At 46.5% G+C, this 18653-nt stretch overlaps 4 protein-coding genes across 5 annotated transcripts; 2 read left to right on the top strand and 2 right to left on the bottom strand.

Moving 5' to 3' along the window:
• Nucleotides 1-329: 329 nt before the first annotated feature.
• Nucleotides 330-3761, top strand: GL218_06867 (Adenine phosphoribosyltransferase; the record flags this gene model as incomplete). Its single annotated transcript, XM_033583599.1, has 1 exon — nucleotides 330-3761. The coding sequence occupies one exon, from the start codon at nucleotides 330-332 to the stop codon at nucleotides 3759-3761; it is 3432 nt and encodes a 1143-aa protein (XP_033433033.1).
• Nucleotides 3762-4578: 817 nt separating this feature from the next.
• On the bottom strand, nucleotides 4579-6268 carry GL218_06866 (Cyclic AMP receptor-like protein A; the record flags this gene model as incomplete). 2 transcript variants are annotated; one of them, XM_033583598.1, is made up of 4 exons in its annotated part: nucleotides 4579-5337; nucleotides 5401-5601; nucleotides 5670-5871; nucleotides 5958-6268. In XM_033583598.1, the coding sequence occupies 4 exons, from the start codon at nucleotides 6266-6268 to the stop codon at nucleotides 4579-4581; spliced, it is 1473 nt and encodes a 490-aa protein (XP_033433031.1). The 2 variants fall into 2 exon arrangements, with proteins under 2 accessions (XP_033433031.1, XP_033433032.1); XM_033583597.1 differs by having other exon boundaries at nucleotides 4579-5334.
• Nucleotides 6269-10035: 3767 nt separating this feature from the next.
• On the bottom strand, nucleotides 10036-11797 carry GL218_06865 (uncharacterized protein; the record flags this gene model as incomplete). The annotated part of the gene is made up of 5 exons (XM_033583596.1): nucleotides 10036-10998; nucleotides 11057-11219; nucleotides 11282-11490; nucleotides 11549-11593; nucleotides 11675-11797. The coding sequence occupies 5 exons, from the start codon at nucleotides 11795-11797 to the stop codon at nucleotides 10036-10038; spliced, it is 1503 nt and encodes a 500-aa protein (XP_033433030.1).
• Nucleotides 11798-15986: 4189 nt separating this feature from the next.
• Nucleotides 15987-18413, top strand: GL218_06864 (Dimethylaniline monooxygenase [N-oxide-forming] 4; the record flags this gene model as incomplete). Its single annotated transcript, XM_033583595.1, has 3 exons — nucleotides 15987-16011; nucleotides 16086-16795; nucleotides 16860-18413. The coding sequence occupies 3 exons, from the start codon at nucleotides 15987-15989 to the stop codon at nucleotides 18411-18413; spliced, it is 2289 nt and encodes a 762-aa protein (XP_033433029.1).
• Nucleotides 18414-18653: the final 240 nt, after the last annotated feature.

Raw genomic sequence — 18653 nt, 5'->3', positions numbered from 1 at the left:
TACTTTCATATGCAAGACCCCTATTTTTTACGTCAACTTCGCATCGATAATATCGTTTAAAGGCACCACACACCGGGAGCCTGCTTCTACTGCTTCCCCTCCACTACAGATCTACGAAGGGGATAATAAACTAGTCAAACATCAGAAGAAATTTTAATATTTACTAAACGTGATAGAATACAACTGTAATCAAACGGAGACCATAGTGCGGGGTGCTCACAGTCTGTGCCATAACATATTTTATGTATATAACTGCGCAAGCCCTTATTTCTAGCACTTATCACCAACTACCGTCATTCAACCACATAATGCACACACGTTAAACCGATATGGCTACTATCAACAAGCTTAAGAGGGCCCTTAGACAGAGAGCGACGGAAATGGCCTCATGTCCGACGCAGCCGTTATCTGACACGCAGTACGGTGCTGCCTTTGATATTATGATACAAGGCTTGGGGTGGACAACATACCAAGACTTTATTATCCCCCAACTGTCCCAGCTACTAATTCCACTCTTCAACTCGCGCGCCCGTATTTCTGTGCTAGAAATCGGACCTGGGCCGAAGAGCATACTAGGATATTTACCTAGCAATATGAGAAGTAAAATAAAAAAATATGATGCCTTTGAGCCTAATAACTTGTTTGCGACTAGCTTGGAAGAATGGTTTAATTCTCCCGCGAAGACGGATTCCCCATTACCCTACTTAGAAAGCCCGCCAAGCATCCATAATGTCCCGTTTGCTCTAAATAATCGCACCGAGTATTGTACCGGAACGAATAGGGATGATGATGGTAAATACGACATCATCCTTTTTTGCCACAGCATGTACGGCATGAAGCCTCATCATAAGTTCATTGAAAAGGGGCTAAGAATGCTACATAAGCAACAAGGAGGAATGGTGGTAGTTTTCCATCACGACGAGACCCTCGATCTCGCTGGCTTGGTATGCCATCGGACAGCTGCTTACCCTGCTGGGGTCATCAGCGTGGCTGACGAAGACGAAGTAGTGGACCTTTTCGCTGCTTTTATCGCAGGATTTATCATTCAAGATGCAGACATGGCCGTCAGAACCGAGTGGCGTAAGGTGTGTCGTATGTTAGGCCGTCGCGACGAAGCCCACGAAGGACATCTCTTATTCAGCTCACCCGGCGTTATGGTGGCCTTCAACCAACATGGAAACAGTCTGGCGGAATTGACAGCACATGTGCCATTATTTAAGGGGGGTAGAATAGTTAAGAACCGAGAGGCTAACTTCCACCACCAGGCTTCGATTATCCGACCGACAGAGATCCAACAAGTTCAGCACTGCGTTCGATGGGCGTTGAAGCATGGAGTTGGTCTGACCGTTCTTGGTGGGGGTCATAGTGGTCACTGTCTCCAGTTTAGTGTAGTCTCGGTGGACATGGGCGCCTTTGATAAAGTTCATATTCACGCAACTGGGGAGGATAAAGGGGGCGACGAGTTCGATTCTGGTGCCTTCGTCGTCGCCGAAGCGGGATGCAAGACGGGGGATATTATCACCAAGACCATGGAGAATGGCCTCACAGTGCCCTTGGGGGCCCGTCCTAGCGTAGGCGCAGGGCTGTGGTTACAAGGCGGCATCGGGCACCTAGCTAGGCTACATGGCCTCGCGTGTGACTCCATCATTGGTGCCGTAGTGGTCAGTGTTGATTCTGGCCAAGTGCTCTACGTTGGCCATGTGCCAAACCAATACCGTCCGGCCGATGCTGTACGCCCGGAAAACGAGGCCGATTTGCTATGGACGATAAAAGGCGCCGGCACCAACTTTGGCATCGTTATCAGCGTGACCTTTAGGGCCCACGCAGCTCCAACTTACTTAACTCGAGACTGGGTTTTCCCGCTGAAAGATAATCTCGAAGCACGACGAAAGCTCAGCAATTTTAATAAATTTGTCGCTAGAGAACTTCCTCGAAACATTTCAGCGGACGCGTATCTGTACTGGGATGCCGGTAAACTACATCTTGGTGTAACTATGTTCGAATCTTCGACGACTAGGGCCGCTTTAGAAACACCTACACCCACGCTCAAGTCTATTAGAGAAATATTAGGACCGGAGGAGAATTCGAAGATAGTGGACGGCGTTGGTCTATTCGAGACGGATATGTACATGTCCGGGATGCATGGTGGTCACGGCGGTGGCAAAACGTCATCGTTTAAGCGATGCTTATTCTTAAGTGATATCGGGGCAGCGAAAATTGCTGAAATCTTGATAATGGCTGTTGAAACTCGTCCCTTGCCACTTTGCTATCTCCATCTACTACATGGTGGTGGAGCTGTTAGCGACATTACGAGCGATGCAACCGCTTTCGGTTGTCGAGACTGGAGCTTTGCATGCGTGATAACTGGAGTGTGGCCCCGAGATCAAGATGGAACAGAAACTGCCCTAGCTGCCGTGCATTGGGTTTACAGCGTCGCCGACAACTTGCTGCCTTTGAGTAGCGGAGCTTACGGCGCAGACCTCGGGCCGGACCCCCGGGACGCCGCCCTCGCTACCAAGGCATTTGGGCCGAACCGGTCGCGCCTGGCCCACCTCAAGCGCAAATTAGATCCATGTAATGTGTTAGCTTACGCCTGTCCACTGCCAAAAGCACCGAGGGAACCCCGACTTATCATCCTTGTGACAGGCGAAAGTTGTGCTGGCAAGGACTATTGCGCCGATATCTGGGTTTCCGAACTCAGCAATAAAGGTCTAGCAGCATGTGTAGTTAGCATTAGCGATGTGACCAAGCGAGAATATGCTGCGGCGAGTGGTGCCAATCTAAACCGCCTACTTCTAGATCGTGTTTACAAGGAGCAGCACCGGCCAGCACTGACAGCGTTTTGGAAAGACCAGGCACGGCAGCGGCCTCGGTTGCCAGAGGAGCATTTCTTAAACGTAGTACACGGCGCGGAAGAACTTGATGTGCTGCTAATAACTGGGATGAGGGATGAGGCGCCTGTTGCAACCTTGTCATATTTGGTGCCGCACAGCAGGTTGCTCGAGGTCCGTGTCCAAGCCAGCGAAGAGATGCGGCGGGCTCGCGGAGGGAGTCAAGGCGTTAATAGCGATGAAAAGAATAGTAACTATCGTCCTAGTTTCATATTCAACAATAACGGAACCGGAGATGAGGTAATAAAAGAATTTGTAGAATGCTCCTTACTTCCGTTCTTTCACGAAGACCTACAGCGTCTAGCCGATATGGTGCGCCCGGTACCCGACTTTCCACGCCGAGATATCAAGTTCCGTCATGTACTAGACATCTCGCAGCAGCCCGGGGGTCTGGCTTTATGCACATCTCTATTGCAAACGCACTTCGCTGGCGACTGGGCTAATATTTCCGCGGTGGTAAGTTGCGAGGCTGGCGGCTTTATATTCGCGTCGGCGTTGGCTGCGCAGATCAATATCCCATTAGCGCTGATCCGTGAAGCCGGGAAGCTTCCGCCACCCACCATCTCCATCGCCAAGTCCTCGTCGCATATTTCGTCTTCAGCATCTAATAGTTCGGGTGAGAAAAGAATCGAGATAGAGCGGGACGTGATTCCCAGGGGCGTGTCAGTAGTGGTGGTAGATGACGTGCTTGCCACAGGGGAAACGCTTTGCGCGATGTTGCAGCTGTTACATGAGGCTGGCATTAGAGCTGAAAATATCAGCGTTATGGTCGTGGCCGAGTTCCCTGTTCATCGTGGTCGGGACCTGTTACGCCGGCGTGGATTTGGGACAGTCGATGTACAAAGCCTTTTAGTTTATGATGGTGCGTAAGAAGGGCCGAGGAATAGATAGAGCCCAAGACACGGGCCTCCGATTTCCAGGGGAAGACGTTAGGGGTTAAAATACCACTACGGCTTGGCAGTTACCATCCACAACCACTTCTTCGAATACAGTGAATAAGCTACAACTCATAACATATTCTTCACCTACCACATTTAAATATGATAGAGATTAGTTACACATGCCGCCCATTACGAGAGTAGTACCAAGCAGCTAGTCGTGGTTGAAGTATTTATCCGTTATTGTATAACCATACTTTCGTCGATTAGTACACGTGATTTATATTAGGCGTGATCAACTCAGTGAGTTAACAACTCATCATGTTTGGGCAGGCTATGAGACTCATACTATTTAAAAATGATAAAATACCAAAAACTCTTCATCCAGATGTTTAATAACACTAGGTCATAAGCCAAATAGTCTTTGCTATAACTTGACAATGCATACCTCGTACATATGATCACAAGTCTGGATTGGCCAATAGTATTCAACTACTCTCGTAAGAGTCATGTATAAAATGGTATACCCTATACTCAAGTGAGCTTCCATGTAGACCTGCCTTAGCCAAGTACCTTTATCCAAACCTTTAAGTTCCAGACCAAACCGAGAAGCGAAAATGACTGTCGAGGACGAGCTAATCGACTTATGTACGCACTTCTTAACCTTAACCAACGAACCAACTAATCCTCAAGACCGTCCATTTACCTTCCATACCTAAATAAACGTAGATATATTCGCCTTTTCGCGCCAGCCCGTCGAATCCCTGCAGGTATGACTTAGGTACTCCTCGTCTTATATTTAGGGTTAGTTATATACTAGTAAGAGATCCGCCGCGCATGACTCTAACAGTGCCGCCGCTCGCAGCGTTACCACCGAGCGAACCCGAGGCGCTGAGATCGCTTCCAGCATCATCAGTGTGTCCCCGAGTCTTTCGTCTCGACAGCTCCAAGGCGCGTTCGCGTTCGCGCTCATTGCGCACGGCCGCCGCGTCATGGTGTCCGCGGGGTAATCCCTTTCGCGAATCGAGGCGAGCACGGACTTCTTGGCGTAAAGAGGACCAAGTAGTTGAGAAGAAAATAACGGCGTTCCAAACACCTTGGAGAGGCAATACGACGGCGCTGGCCAGGTTCAGTGCGAAGCTAGCGCTCTCAGCGTATACGAGGTCATGCACGCGGTTGATACTGCTCGGTGTCCATGTCACGAACACGCTGATCGCGAAGACGAACGATGTACGTAAGTACGCCAATTTCACCGGATCCATATGATTAAAACGATTGCGCCAGCGCTCGAAGTTCCCCCGGGCACGCGCCCAGAGGCCTTCTCGCGGCGCCGGATCCGCGGTGATACGTGTGATCGTGGTATGGTATGGATTTTGCGACGATATAGGTGTCAGAGGGCTATCCATATTATTCTTGTCGTCGAGTGGTCCGTCAAACCAGTTGGTAGGCGTGGCACCGGTCAACGATGGCCCACTGACAGAGTATGCGATAGTTGAGTTTACTGTCGTCACCTGCACTACCTCTCGATTGATACTGCCCATAACAGCGGCGTTCGTGAAGAGTGTCTGCTAACCCTTTAGTTAACCTCATCTAGACTATTCAAAACTTCATATACCAATTAAGCCACTTACCTTCTCCCCCGAGTCACGCGGCGCCGGGGGGTCGTGAGCAGGATTGCTAAGAGACAGGTTACGCAGTTGATTGCGCTGTTTAAATACGTAGTAGCCAACAGCTATGTATATGAAAGTGGAAAGGATAATGCAGACCCAAATCGGGAGGTAGTACGTGTAGATGCGCAGGTTGGACCAGTCCTTATCTATCCAACACCATATCTAAATCTAACGTTAGTATAGATAATTATAAACGATCATAGGGGTTTATATGCTGGACAGTGACATACTGTCGCATTGCCGTATACAATCTGCCCATCACTTCCGCGGACAATGAGTAGCCATAACGACGGGATGAAGGGTATCCCGTAGCAAACGAGGAAATACGCCCACCAGTATCGGAGAAAGCTTTTGGGATTTGCAGAAAAGAAAAAGACCATGTATACATTGACAGCCATGGCAAATGACCACCATGGATCTGATTGCATAAATCTAGGATACGTTAATCGTAATTCACTAGTATCCTGCCCTCTACTCTAAGGGGCCGTAGAAGAGAGAAATGACATTGATAGACTCACAGTTCAAACATGAAAGCCTGAGCCTGGCATAGGTGACTGGTTGATCCTGCCAACACTCCTGAGTACCCTATCAAGCAGGCAATGCTCGCCCCCAAGTTTGCAAAAGACGCAAAGAGAATAAAGGTATTAGGTACGGTGCGAAGTCGTTTGAAGATTGCATAAGCAACGAAAATAAGAAGGACTCCAGTAACAGATAACGCGGCACCCAGTCTCTCAAATATTACGATAGTTTCGATATGATCTCTCGTAAGCTCCCCGGGGGAAATACTTTGGCCAGTTCCATCGGGGTCACTGTGTATCGTTTCTTCCATCACAGCTGTCGTAACGCGCTCGGAACAAATGTATCAGCATAAGGGAGGTACCAGTTACATATGTTGCACACCGGGATAAAGTAGAGATTTGCCTATATAGCGCTGCTCTTCGTATAAGTTCGAGGCTAGATATGTATCCAACTTTCGATCAAAGCCTATTAGGGATCACAGTGCCCCCGCCATATATGAAGCAAATTGGATCTTGGAGCTCGATGATGTAGGGTCAATACTGCGGCCGTGCACAGAAGACCGTCCTGTACCTCGATGGGTTAGGTGACTTATGTTGTTTCTGCTACGCAATAGAGGATAGATTTTATTCGACAGAGGCGTGAAGACGTTAGTTGGGGGGTGAAAGACTCTAGGTAAAGGGAGAAGAGTATAAATAGAAGTGTAAGTCAGTATGTATGTGGAGCAAGACCACCAAAAGCGTTGTTAGGTATTGATATCGGCTTTGATGAATAACGAAAGGCTATTCACCATCTCTTGCTGATATACCTAGCAGATAAACCACTGTGGTTGGTGACCTGCTGAACCGTATTGTATAATATGAGGTAAGTAGGGAAAGTGGATGAAAACTCGTAAAGATTAGTCGTTCGAAAACCGGAACCAGTTCTGAAGATGAGATCTAGGATGTAGGTCGAATTAAGAATTAGATTTGAGTTGCCGAGCGAGTCAACCCAAAGCGAGTACCCTTAAGGCCTTAGGGGACGTATAACGTGATGGATATAGAAGTTTGAATGGAAATGAAGTCGAACAAGCTTGTGAACGCACGTAGCCGCAGCTTTCGCTTGTCGGTCAGATGTAAATCAGCTCTATGGCTAGTTGCCGCACCATAACAAGAGTAAAGACGGGGAGGAGAGGATGTAATGCGCTTAGGTATCCGAGGAGATATCATCAATTGGGTGGATGCATATTGAGATGCGCCCTCAGCCTTGGCTACTTGTATAACTAGTTATACCCGATTATACACTAGGTAACGGACGGGAAATATGTATGTACACATGTAAGTTCGTGAAAGACAGACCTTATGTTATGTATGTACATGTAAAAGGAGGAGGAGGAGGAGGAGTAAGGTACGAGGATGTAATCTGCCTGTCCCTTCCATACCTACCTTAATGAACGTACCTATATACAATATTTAGATCATTGTTCTAAGAAAGTTCAAACCTCTTATAGATAAGTATAGGTACTTTCCTTCCCATTGTTACACAACAAGGAAATGCTCCATAGTATCCCGCTTGAGATCCGCTTGAGATAGCAAGGAAGATGAATATTATGATTTGCATGAAAACGGCAAGTTTAAAAAAAGGTACATTAAAGTTTGAACATTACATGCTGGACGGTTAGGTATCTTGGTGTCTCAGGGAATACAAGAACTACTTACATCTAGCAAACGGGTTGATTACCTACCTACCTATCTCCTACATAGGTGAGCAATAATACATAGTAGTATCTCAAGCCTTTCCCAAGGTGTCGGTCTACCTGCTAAAGGATCTTCTATTCCTTCTGAAAAATGCAGGGAGTCAGTCAGCTTACAAACTGAAGTGCAGATGCTTATAAGCAGCTGGACTAAGCGCAAATGAATAAAATACCACCCAGGGGACAAGGAATGGTAAGATGGGCAAGGAGATTGCCACTCTACACGTATATAATTCATCATTCGCAACACGCCTCCACAGCCTGCATTTACATATGATTAAGTCTCACTTAATAAGACCAAATCGACGACCGACGATGTGACCCGATAGAATAATGTATACGTAGAAGTGCAACTCAGGATCTCGAAAGGATTTCAAGCTTTTCATATATTAGACAAGCGGCTAGCTTCCTTACAGCTGGAGGTAAACGCCACACAAGACAAACAGTCTACCTTGGCAGGTGATGAATGGATGGAAGAATTTGGAGACCCGAACATTTATTTCGTGCCTTGCGATTGATTGTACATGCGGGACCCTCGCGTCGACCAGCCGGAGTTAGTCTCTGCGACAACTACTCTGAGATCGCTCGAAAGCTTTTCTGGCCGACCTCCGAAGATTCGTAAATGATTTGAAGGGATGCGCTCGGAGAAATGTCTTTCAGCATCTTAATCTTAACCCTGGGGAGCTTAAAAATGTATTAATCAAGAAGGGTCAGTGGACAACTGTTTGCTACACTACATGATGCATCCTGCAGTCTTAGTCCAATAGCAGAAGACTCTCACATCTCAATGAAATGCACCGAGGCTAAGTACTGCCGACTCGAAGGTGGGTCGAACCAACCAGAGCAGGCTCTTACTGAGCGTACTGGGATGAGTCTCGGTCACGGAATGAGTTGTCCAGCTACGTTCCCAAGGTTACCTACTTCAATATGTATGGAATATTGCAGATAGAAACGAATACTTCCCGTGACTGTCTTGGACCCGAGTTTCCGATTGTATAGATACTTCAGGCATCTATAAGTACAACAGGTATCTATACCCTAGGTAGGTACCTAATATCCATTAATATAAACCTTGTAGACACGTGGAAGTTCTCTGATTGTCTAGTGTTTTTTCATGACAATAAAGCCCCCTAAAGATGCTTTGACGACTCTAAAAGAAAAGCTGCAGACAGACGCTAAAATCTAGGGTGGACTGGGTGGATTCGGTGGACTCAATAAAAACGTGGGTGTCCAATATTAGCGCGGGGGAGCACTAAGACATTACCGTTTGTGGCGGATAGTACCTAATCTATGCGATATGATTGGCTAACCGACTCTTTGATTTTCGGGGGTAAGAAAATGCCATCTTAGATTAAACGGCATTCCTTGCATCATCACCTGTTGTCTTAATCTATGTACATGCAGGTGCCTTTGATGCAAGTCATAACCTGTTGCCCTTAGATTGAATATCCAAGCATTTGTATGTTAGCCCGTTTGTTTCCCATAGCTATTTCTGTACTCCACGAGGGCTTTAAGACCCCTGATTCTACCACGTTGTTTTTCTACAATGTTGCTTCGGGATCTTAAAGAACCCAAAAGAAATGCTATCCGAATCAAGACTCGGGTCCCCTGATCCAGTACAATTTGACGTAGTTTCAGTCAATAGTCTGTGTTACTATCACTCTTTGTGTTCCCAGTGGAATGGACAGACTATTTCGTGTGTCCGTATCCAGGCAAAGGAATACGTTGCACCCGAAATCTCCGAAGCCGAATATTTCTAAAGCAAATTGAAGGTTGTGAAAACCAGCATTGGACTTTTCCAATCCTAAGATTTGAACTTAAACAATGTCGACTATACGAATATTGGATGAATCCAACTCGAGGGGGTTTAAACACGATTATCTAAACTTGACCTCTGTAGATAGGTTAGTATAATCATAGTCCATATCGTTTTAAATTGAGGGCGCATGTAGGATAATAGAAGCTGATGATATGGACGAGTGCCTATGATAGATTATCGAAATTCGTAAAGGATAGGTGTCACACCAAAGCAACTATGATGATATTTGGGAATCATATTGACTGAACGAATATGGTACTGCAGTGGACATTTCCTATTTCCGCCCTCTAGTATTGTTGACACTTCTCTGGACTATGGAAGTAATATGTGACAGTGAAAACTGTATCTCAAAGGGAAGCGTTGCTTATATATACCCACCTTGCCTTAATCTCTAGTATCAAAGGAAAACGTGATCTTCCGTTTTGCTACCATGCAAAACATACTGAGGACTAGAGAGATAATGACCGAGAGCCACCCCATATATCCTGCGTCTGTCCATATCAATACGCCGGCCACCGCAATCCGCAAATCAAACTGTGTACAAGAAATTAGGCTTGTTGTCACCTAAGGCCTCGATCTCCTTTGCACTTTTTCCCTCAATTAGGTAGTCGCGCTTTCCTTGTCGTCGTTTCCCGTTCTCGATACGAAGTAATGTCGTCATCAGAACGCTACCACCGAACAGGAACAGCGTCATGTAGGCGATCATGACTCCGTGGCCCTCGAGATACCTAGGCGGACTGAAGTAAATGTTGGAGCTAACGATACCGTTCAGGTTACCCCAACCGATTACAAAGCCTAATACGACACCTCGCTTATATACACCCTCGATATTATTTGCCATCCAGCTGATAGTGTTCGAGATGCAAGGGTAGATACCGAGAGCTCCGAGGAACGTGCCAGCATATTTAACTCTAGGGTCTGTAGAGGCTAGAAGCATTACGAAACCGGTAATGCCAATGAGGCTAACTAGAATATTGCATAAGCCACGCTGACGAGTTCGGTCGGCGACAAAGCCAATAACAACGGTAAGGGCGGCGGCGGCGGCGTAAGGGGGAACGCTTAGAAGCTGCGACCGGACAGTACTGGTGCTCCAGCCTAATTCCTGGATGATGCTGGGTAAGAAGAGCGAAAAGGCATAGAGGGGCATATCGCAACCCATGTAAATAACCATGCCCAACCACATCTTCCAGTCCTTAAGACCGGCGATGAGATAACTCATTTTCCATTCCTCGTGCTCAGCTGAAGACTGTTGATCCAATTTGAGCCGACGAACTACACGGGTGCGGTCGTCTTCCGAGAGGAACCGGGCTTGATCGGGGAAGTCATGGACCATCCAGAAAGATGCAACGCCAAATACTATAGTAAGCAGGCCTTCCAAAATAAATATCCATGCCCATCCAGGTCGGCCACCAATACCATTCATCAGTTCTATCGCGGCTGCAAGTAGTCCACCAAATGAACCGGAGAGAGCAGCTGCTGAAAAGAATATAGCCTATGATAATTTAGCAACAAAGACGAAAGATTAGAAGGACCCGAAATTTTCGACTTACAGCACGGACACCGAACTCGGAACGTTTGTACCAGCACGACAGATAATAGTTAATACCGGGAAAGAGGCCGGCCTCGGCTAGACCTAGGAACCACCGAGCGGCCATAAGACCAGAATAATTGTAGACGAAGCCCATGCCAGTCATAGAAGCGCCCCATAGTACCCTTAGGTTTCACGGCGTTAGCTTGTCGTCGGCTAGGATCCGGAAATCACGGCTGCAACTTACATGATGATTGGGATGAACACGGATGGCCGCAGCTTCTTAAGCAAGATATTTGTCACTGGCTCGAAAACAGAGTACGAGATAAAGAAGATGGTGAGAGTCATATTGTACTGCTCTGGCACTGTCAATTGCAAATCGTCGGTAAGATGCGCAACCTTGGCATTGCCAATGTTGGTCCGGTCCAAGAAGGCAAGCAGATAAAGGATACAGAGCTGGGAGTTAATGTCAGCTACTTGCGACCAACGGATCACCACAGTATTGCTAACATACCCAAGGTATTAGTATCCAATCGAGCCTCCAAACCAGCTTGCGGTCCTAATGTAATTGTTAGCATTAAAGGAACTAATGGATCTGGGCATATATCTAATAGTATGGTATTGCGGCGGTGATACTTACAATCTTATCTTTCTCTTCTTGGCTGAGATGAGCGTCGGGGTCGGGTGGGAGTCCGTCGAGAGCCCCGCCTTGTCCTTCATCTTGAGAATCGTGGGGTGAAGAATGCTTTTCAATGTCGCTCATGATGGTATCCTAACGTTGCCCACCGTATTGAAATAAGAAATACCCCGTCCAGATCTGCTAGTTTGGCTTAATGAGTTAAGTCAAACAAAGGATGTGAGATAAGGCAATACCTCTAGGAGATATTGATCTGGCGCAAAATACCCTCCTTGCTCTTTAACCAACTTGGGGCAGTAAGATCGAGCGCGGCCAGTATGTGCGATTAGTCAAGCTCAAATACCAATACTGACTGAGGATAATCAAACTGAAGAAGCCCAAAACAATTGAGTGGATATCAATGAAATGAGGCCAAGGAAGGGAGCGGGAGATATATATATGAAGGTGTATGAAGGGCTACCGAACACCTTACATTATATGTAATATAGAATGGATTGTGTAGGTGAAGACGGAGGTGGGTAGAAAGAAGCTGGCCGCTAAGAAAGTAAAGTATTTAGCACAGCGCGGGAGGCGTTATTAACCCTAGTTATAAAGTTTAAAGGGCTAGTCTTGGAAGTTGCGTTGTAAGTTGACAAATGGGAAGTAGCAATGGGGGTGACCAGGGGGAAAGAGGGAGGAAGGATCGGCACTTTTGTTAAATGGAAATGACAAGGGGATTCTTTTTTGGGGGGTAACTAAGCGATAAGTGGCTGACATACTTAATTCTTGATTCATATAGAAACGTCGGCGTTGAAAATTGTCTAATACAGCTGATTACTTACACATGGCGATTTTCGATTTGGTATTTATTAGTCTATCAGACAGTTTGCACCTGGAATAACAACACTAACGTGAACTACGAGGATGTGCCATGTAACTTGGGCACAACAATTCGTCCAATGGAATGACATAACAAGTTATCGCGGCGGCGATATTCTCAACACCTCAGGAATATAAGTTTTGCCATCCGGTCAAGCGGATTTGGAATACAAAGATACTAAAGGTTTATCTCGTACGATAGGACCTCATTGCTGAGCGACAACTAAGACGAGAAGGTTAAAAATTACTTGCAGTGCGACGACGACTAGTTCTAGAAAGGCAGTTATGTTACATTCTGCGGACTAAGGGCTACTAAGGGCTACCATGGGCTACAGCCAAGATGCGGCGTAGGACCCCTGTGATGCACGTTAACTAATAAGGCTTGCACCGATAAGAACACCAAGGGATGGGGTTTTGGTTAGGTCGACTATATCGGGTGTACCGTAACCAAATCCCAAGCTTGCCAAGGGGTTAAGTCTAGCAGATCATCGTATACATGACCTCAGACAAGTTTTGGTTGGTCAAAGCCAAGTGATGTCAAACTGCTATGCTGAACGTGATTACGGAAAGGCTACACGGTAGCTAGAATAGTGGAAATGTTCCGTAGTTGTAAGACTGCTAAAGACATGGCGTCCTACAATCTTCCATTGCATTGGAAGTCCTTCTGCCTTAAATACCCAGCTGGCGGGTTACCGACAGCGATATATCACAACATTGTCTAACATAATGTTGTTGGAAAATCTTGTCTCGGATGTTTCAGCCGCATGGATAGACTTTCCGATCGAGTTGGTTTGTATGACTCTAGACCAGCGTGTGGGATCTTTTATCGAATGGGAGCTACGATTTCCGCCGCCTCGTGTTAGATAACATAGAGCATGGTCTCACAGAGTCATGTCGCAGTAGACATTTTGCGCTACCTATCAATCAAAGGGGAGATAATACGGGGTCACGGGTCTCTTGTGTTCACCGCCAACGATGTACCTAGAAAGATGACCTGAAGAAGTTTTTCAACGCCAACTGTCAGTCAATTCGACCTTACTTACTTCGTTATACTACCAACTCTCAGAAGACAATTACCTTAATTGAATTCGGTGTGCGGTGGTTACAACGTGGTAGCAATTGGTACTAAAACAATTCGCCGTCAAACAAGATGGAAGCCAATACCGAAGGCAAGAGAAATAATGACCTTACCGAACTAAAGACTTGAAGTTGCATTTTCGGCCATTTACATCGTCATTCGGATCCATCGGCTTTTGCATCTTCTATGGGTCTAGCAACCCGCATTTTTATTTTCTTGCCCAGCTGCCCAGCTGCCCAGACATATTTTTCACCTTGTATCCTTGTTGTCCTTTACCAGCTTGAGCAGGCGGGCAAACTTCCCCGCGTTGAAGGATCCAGTGGAATGGCGGGGGTTAGGTCGTCTCCACCTGATCCCATCCGGCGGGATCCACAACGGGACTAACGGACGAAAGCTTATGCCGAGCTGCTTGTTGAGCAGTTGGGGTAAAAGTCTCGATTATTGCATATATCCAACTTTTCAAATCATCATTCACGATTAGAGAATAACGGCTTCAAAGGAACCTCCGAATACAACAACATATAAAAAACTCTGATCTTTGGGCATGGTGTTTCTTTTTGGTGCGCTATTTTCTTTCTCTGCTATTGATCTTATTCATTAGATACTTGGCACTCAGTCCCAGCCTTGTATGCATGGCACTAATAAGCCTGAATATTATACGACAGTTGATCCACCGAAAGTCGCGACACCCGTCCCAGACTTATGGTTCCTATCACAAGGCTCCTATCGCACAAGTAAACTGATTTATATAATTTCAGCTGACGCATCCTCGTACGAGTCCTTCTTTAATCTGACTATTGAGTACTGAGACGTCCCTGGATATACCATGCTTCTTAACTCTCAGGCATATATACTGTTGGACAGACCAAAACTTATGCAGCTTCCCGTTCGGCTGCCTATTCGTCTACGCCTACATACTTGCGAAAGGATCGTAAAAGCTAATTTTTAATAAGATATAGGAACGAGAGATTGTAAAGCCGCAAGAGAAGCGCCGGTATTCTCCGTTGAGCTAGTTCATGCAGTTTACTTTCTACGTGCCCACGTAAAATTAAAGAACACTAACAATTTTAATAGTTATACGAGACTCGCGACTTTTGATCGCTAAACTCCGAGAGACCTAATCTATGAAGTTCAAGGGATGAACCACAGTTCTGGGATACCGAGGGTCTTTCACCTATTTTCAGCAAAGTACTAAAATTAGATTGATCTAAAAACCTTTCATCGTAAGGGATGATGTTGTAATCTATCGTATGGAAGTATAGGGGTAAATATCTCTGAATATTTCAAGTCAAGATATGCGGTGAGCCCGAATATGGTGCCTATAGTAAGTCTCTAGAAGCCTTCGGGTTGATCACAACATACTGCTATACTTAACATAGCGAAGTAGATTACGTCGAGCTTCATCGAAGCACACGGCAACTTGCTTGGGCTCACACGCTTTACTTTCACGCATAGAGAGAGAAACGGTCGTGTTCCGATGAGCACGTGTCGATCCTGCGAGATGCGGGAGCTCCCGCGGGAACGTTCAAATCTAAGGATCTTATTCTAGCCGGGCGGGTGTCTGCTTCTTCCCATGTTGCCTCCCGTTATTGTTCAGAAGACAGGGTTGATACGTAGTTGACCGTTTAGACTCGATTAATATGAACTTGTTTAAGACTAGGATCAAACCATTTGATAGTGGAAATAATTGCTACGCTTAGCGAGATGTCTCGGATTGAGCTAGATGTTCGGCTTTTGACACATAGAAGTCGAAGACGCGACGGGACCTGTTGCGGACAGCTGCAATAGACATAAAAACCGAGATCCTTACTTCCATAATAAATCGAAATTATTATATATAATTATAAGTAGATGAAAAGTGTATGCAATGGAGAGGAATTTGAAGGCGGTTCATGATATGTGATGTTAGATATGGTATAGGTGAAAGTTCTACCTTGTAAATTTATCCATTGATTGCGTCAATAAGATTTGCGCCGGCAATCGGCGTTTTATTGATGCGCCAAAAAATTACACCTAGAAATTTAGGTACGTACTTCGTAGGTTATTTTTATCTTTCAAGGTTTACTGTACCTATGGTGAAAGTGACGCAATATTCATATACGAGTGGATAATCTGGTATTAACGTATCAATTTTCGTTAGGACTTAAACCATATCTCATCGAGATTAGTTTAGTGCTTGCTGACTGAAGCGAGTTGCAAAAAAGTAGCCTATTAAAATATTCTAAGAAATAGGAATAGGTTTATATATTCAGCTTAACATTTGTCAAAGTCCGATCTATTATATTTAGCTATCCATCCCGATTATTTCCCCGAAGCAGACTACCAACGATCCTCGCTCGATTCCACTGCAAATCCCGGACCCTGGTTCGGGTCCGGAATATGGCCAAGACTGTTTGTATCGTTGGTAAGACAGCGAATGCTTATTCATCTATTCTTCCTCTTGGACTTTAGTCCTCGGCTTGCTCATATACGATATAGGCGCTGGCCCTTCTGGTCTCGTAGCAGCGAAGACATTACTACACGATACGCCAGAATGTTCTTTCAAGGTTACTATTTTCGAAGCCCAGTCCCGAATCGGTGGATTATGGCCCACAAGAAAGGATGATGCTGGCGGTCTTGTGCATCCGCTTATGGTAACCAACCAGAGCAAACATACCGTCCAGTTTAGCGATTTCGCGTGGCAGGACTCTGATCCGCAATTCCCTAGGGCATGGCAAGTCGGCCAATATCTAGAACGATATATCAATGAGTATAGCGGTGCTGATATACGGCTCGGACATAAAGTTGTGAAAGTCGACTTACAAGATGATGGCTCGTGGAATGTACAGACAGAGTCAAGTCAAGGAGTAGAGATAGCTATATTCGACTACTTGCTCGTCACTACAGGATTCTTTGGGAAGCCGATATGGCCGGATCATGTGCCGAAAGAGGCGGACGTACCCATTATCCATAGCAGCGAGTACCGAGATCTTAAGGGCCTCTTAGCAAAATCAAATCATCATGGAGGTAAGATACTTGTCGTTGGTGGTCAGATGTCCGGAATTGAGACTGCCGCGACTATCGCGACACATCTCTCATCCGCTATCCACTCACCCGGAAAGAAGATCATCCAAGAACCTGAGAGCTACTCTATACATCACATCACGAACCGACCCTCGTGGGTCTTCCCGCTATTCACATCTCCAAAGGTAGGCCCACCTTCTTATACCTTGAATTATCCCGAATGGATATTAAATAGTAACCAAATAATAGCCCGCTGCTTCGGCACCACCGTTTCTCCCATGCGACTTACCCTCATATAATCTGGCTAACCGGCCACATCCCCTAACAAATAGCCAAGGGCATATAAGCATTGAAGCGGCAAAAACCTCGAATTCAATCTACCAATCTGTTCTGGGTACAAATCAATCTGAATTCTCACCGGAGACTAAGATCAGTGGTGATTTTCTTGATGAAGTGCCATTCGTGGCTATGAGCTCGTACTATATGAACTTCGTACATTCAGATGTGATAAAAGTCAGCAAAGGAAAACTGTCATCTATGAAAGGAAACGTTGCTATCATCTCTCCGGCAAACGAGCAAATCTCCGACGTTGCCGCCGTGGTTCTAGCGACAGGTTTCGACCCCTCTTCATCGCTCTCCTTTCTCCCATCATCCGTCCTTAAGACCATTTCACATTCCCCTGAAAATCCTAACCTACCCGTCGCGCTTGCCTTCCATGGAACGCATCATCCATCGCTGTCCACTCTGGGCTTCGTAGGCCTGTATCGTTCGCCTTACTGGGGCGTCATGGAGATGCAGGCCCGATTTGTCGCACGGCTATGGGTATCAAATGACCTCCAGTCCCAAACCCCAGCCCTTCGCCAGGCTCTCGTAGACGACGACACTATCGCCCGAACACTGACCTTACGCACCGATCCACGCGTTTCGCAGTTCCCGATGGGTGACTACTCCTTCCTGATGCAGGAATTCTCACGCGCTCTTGACATCCCTATTACCCCTCCTGTAGGTGACACGCCACCCCTTGCTACGGGTAAGCCCATGGATATCTTGACGCCGGCACGATACCCCTCTTTTTCCGCAGCCACCGCTCAGAACCCCCGGACTGTTGAGCAGACAAAAGCGAATTTACTAGCGACGCACGAGACGGCTCTGGCCGGGCTTTTACGCGGCCGTTTCGTCGCCGGCGCCATATTCCGCTCGCTGCTAGGTGAATGGAGGCTCGAGCGGACGCTTTCTTCACGGCTACCATCGCATCCAAGCGGGCATTTTTCTGGCACAGCGCGTTTCCTACTACGAGATGGAACCGAGGATGGATTATCCCCGTCTCTCGTATCCAAGGCAAACTCAGATTCCGGCACGGGTCTCGGACTTGAGTACCTGTACATCGAGGATGGCATATTTACGGCGCGGGATAACCCGCAGCTATCGTTCCGCGCGACGAGACGGTACATATGGCGGTACGATGAGGCACGTGATGTATTGAGCGTGTGGTTTGCGCGGACAGACGATCAGGATCGTGCGGATTACTTGTTCCATGAGGTGGAGTTCCTGCTTCCGGTTGATGAGGCAGACATGAAGTTCCAGGGCGAGACCACGCCTATGACTACAGGTGCCGCGGCGGAAGAAAAGGAGAAAGGTAAGAAGGGTTGGTTGGCGAAGGCAAGTCATCTATGCATCGACGACTTGTACGACGTGCACTACGAATTCAACTTCAAAGCCGTAAACTTGAAAGAGTGGAAGCTGGGGTACACGGTGAAGGGTCCCAAGAAGGATTATACGATCAATGGGGTTTACAGGAGATAGGATGCCGGCCCTAGATACATTTAGTATATGTATATGGACCCCAGCAAGTGAGTTCGGTATCATGATTGACCAACGCAGTTGGAGTATAGGATAATCAGCATCGAGTCTAAGGTCTCTTATACTGACGACTTATGGCAGCGTCTATTATAGATTCATTCATAGCGATTTATCTAATACTATCAGCGGTTCAGATATGATACTGAGTTTTATGAAAATTTATTTAGTGCCACCATGCTTATG

Source organism: Daldinia childiae (genome assembly GCF_008694065.1).
Source record: "Daldinia childiae strain JS-1345 chromosome Unknown Scaffold8, whole genome shotgun sequence".
Taxonomy (NCBI): Eukaryota; Fungi; Ascomycota; class Sordariomycetes; order Xylariales; family Hypoxylaceae; genus Daldinia; species Daldinia childiae.
Note: the sequence above shows the minus strand (reverse complement) of the source record. Positions and strands in the feature narration are given on the sequence as shown.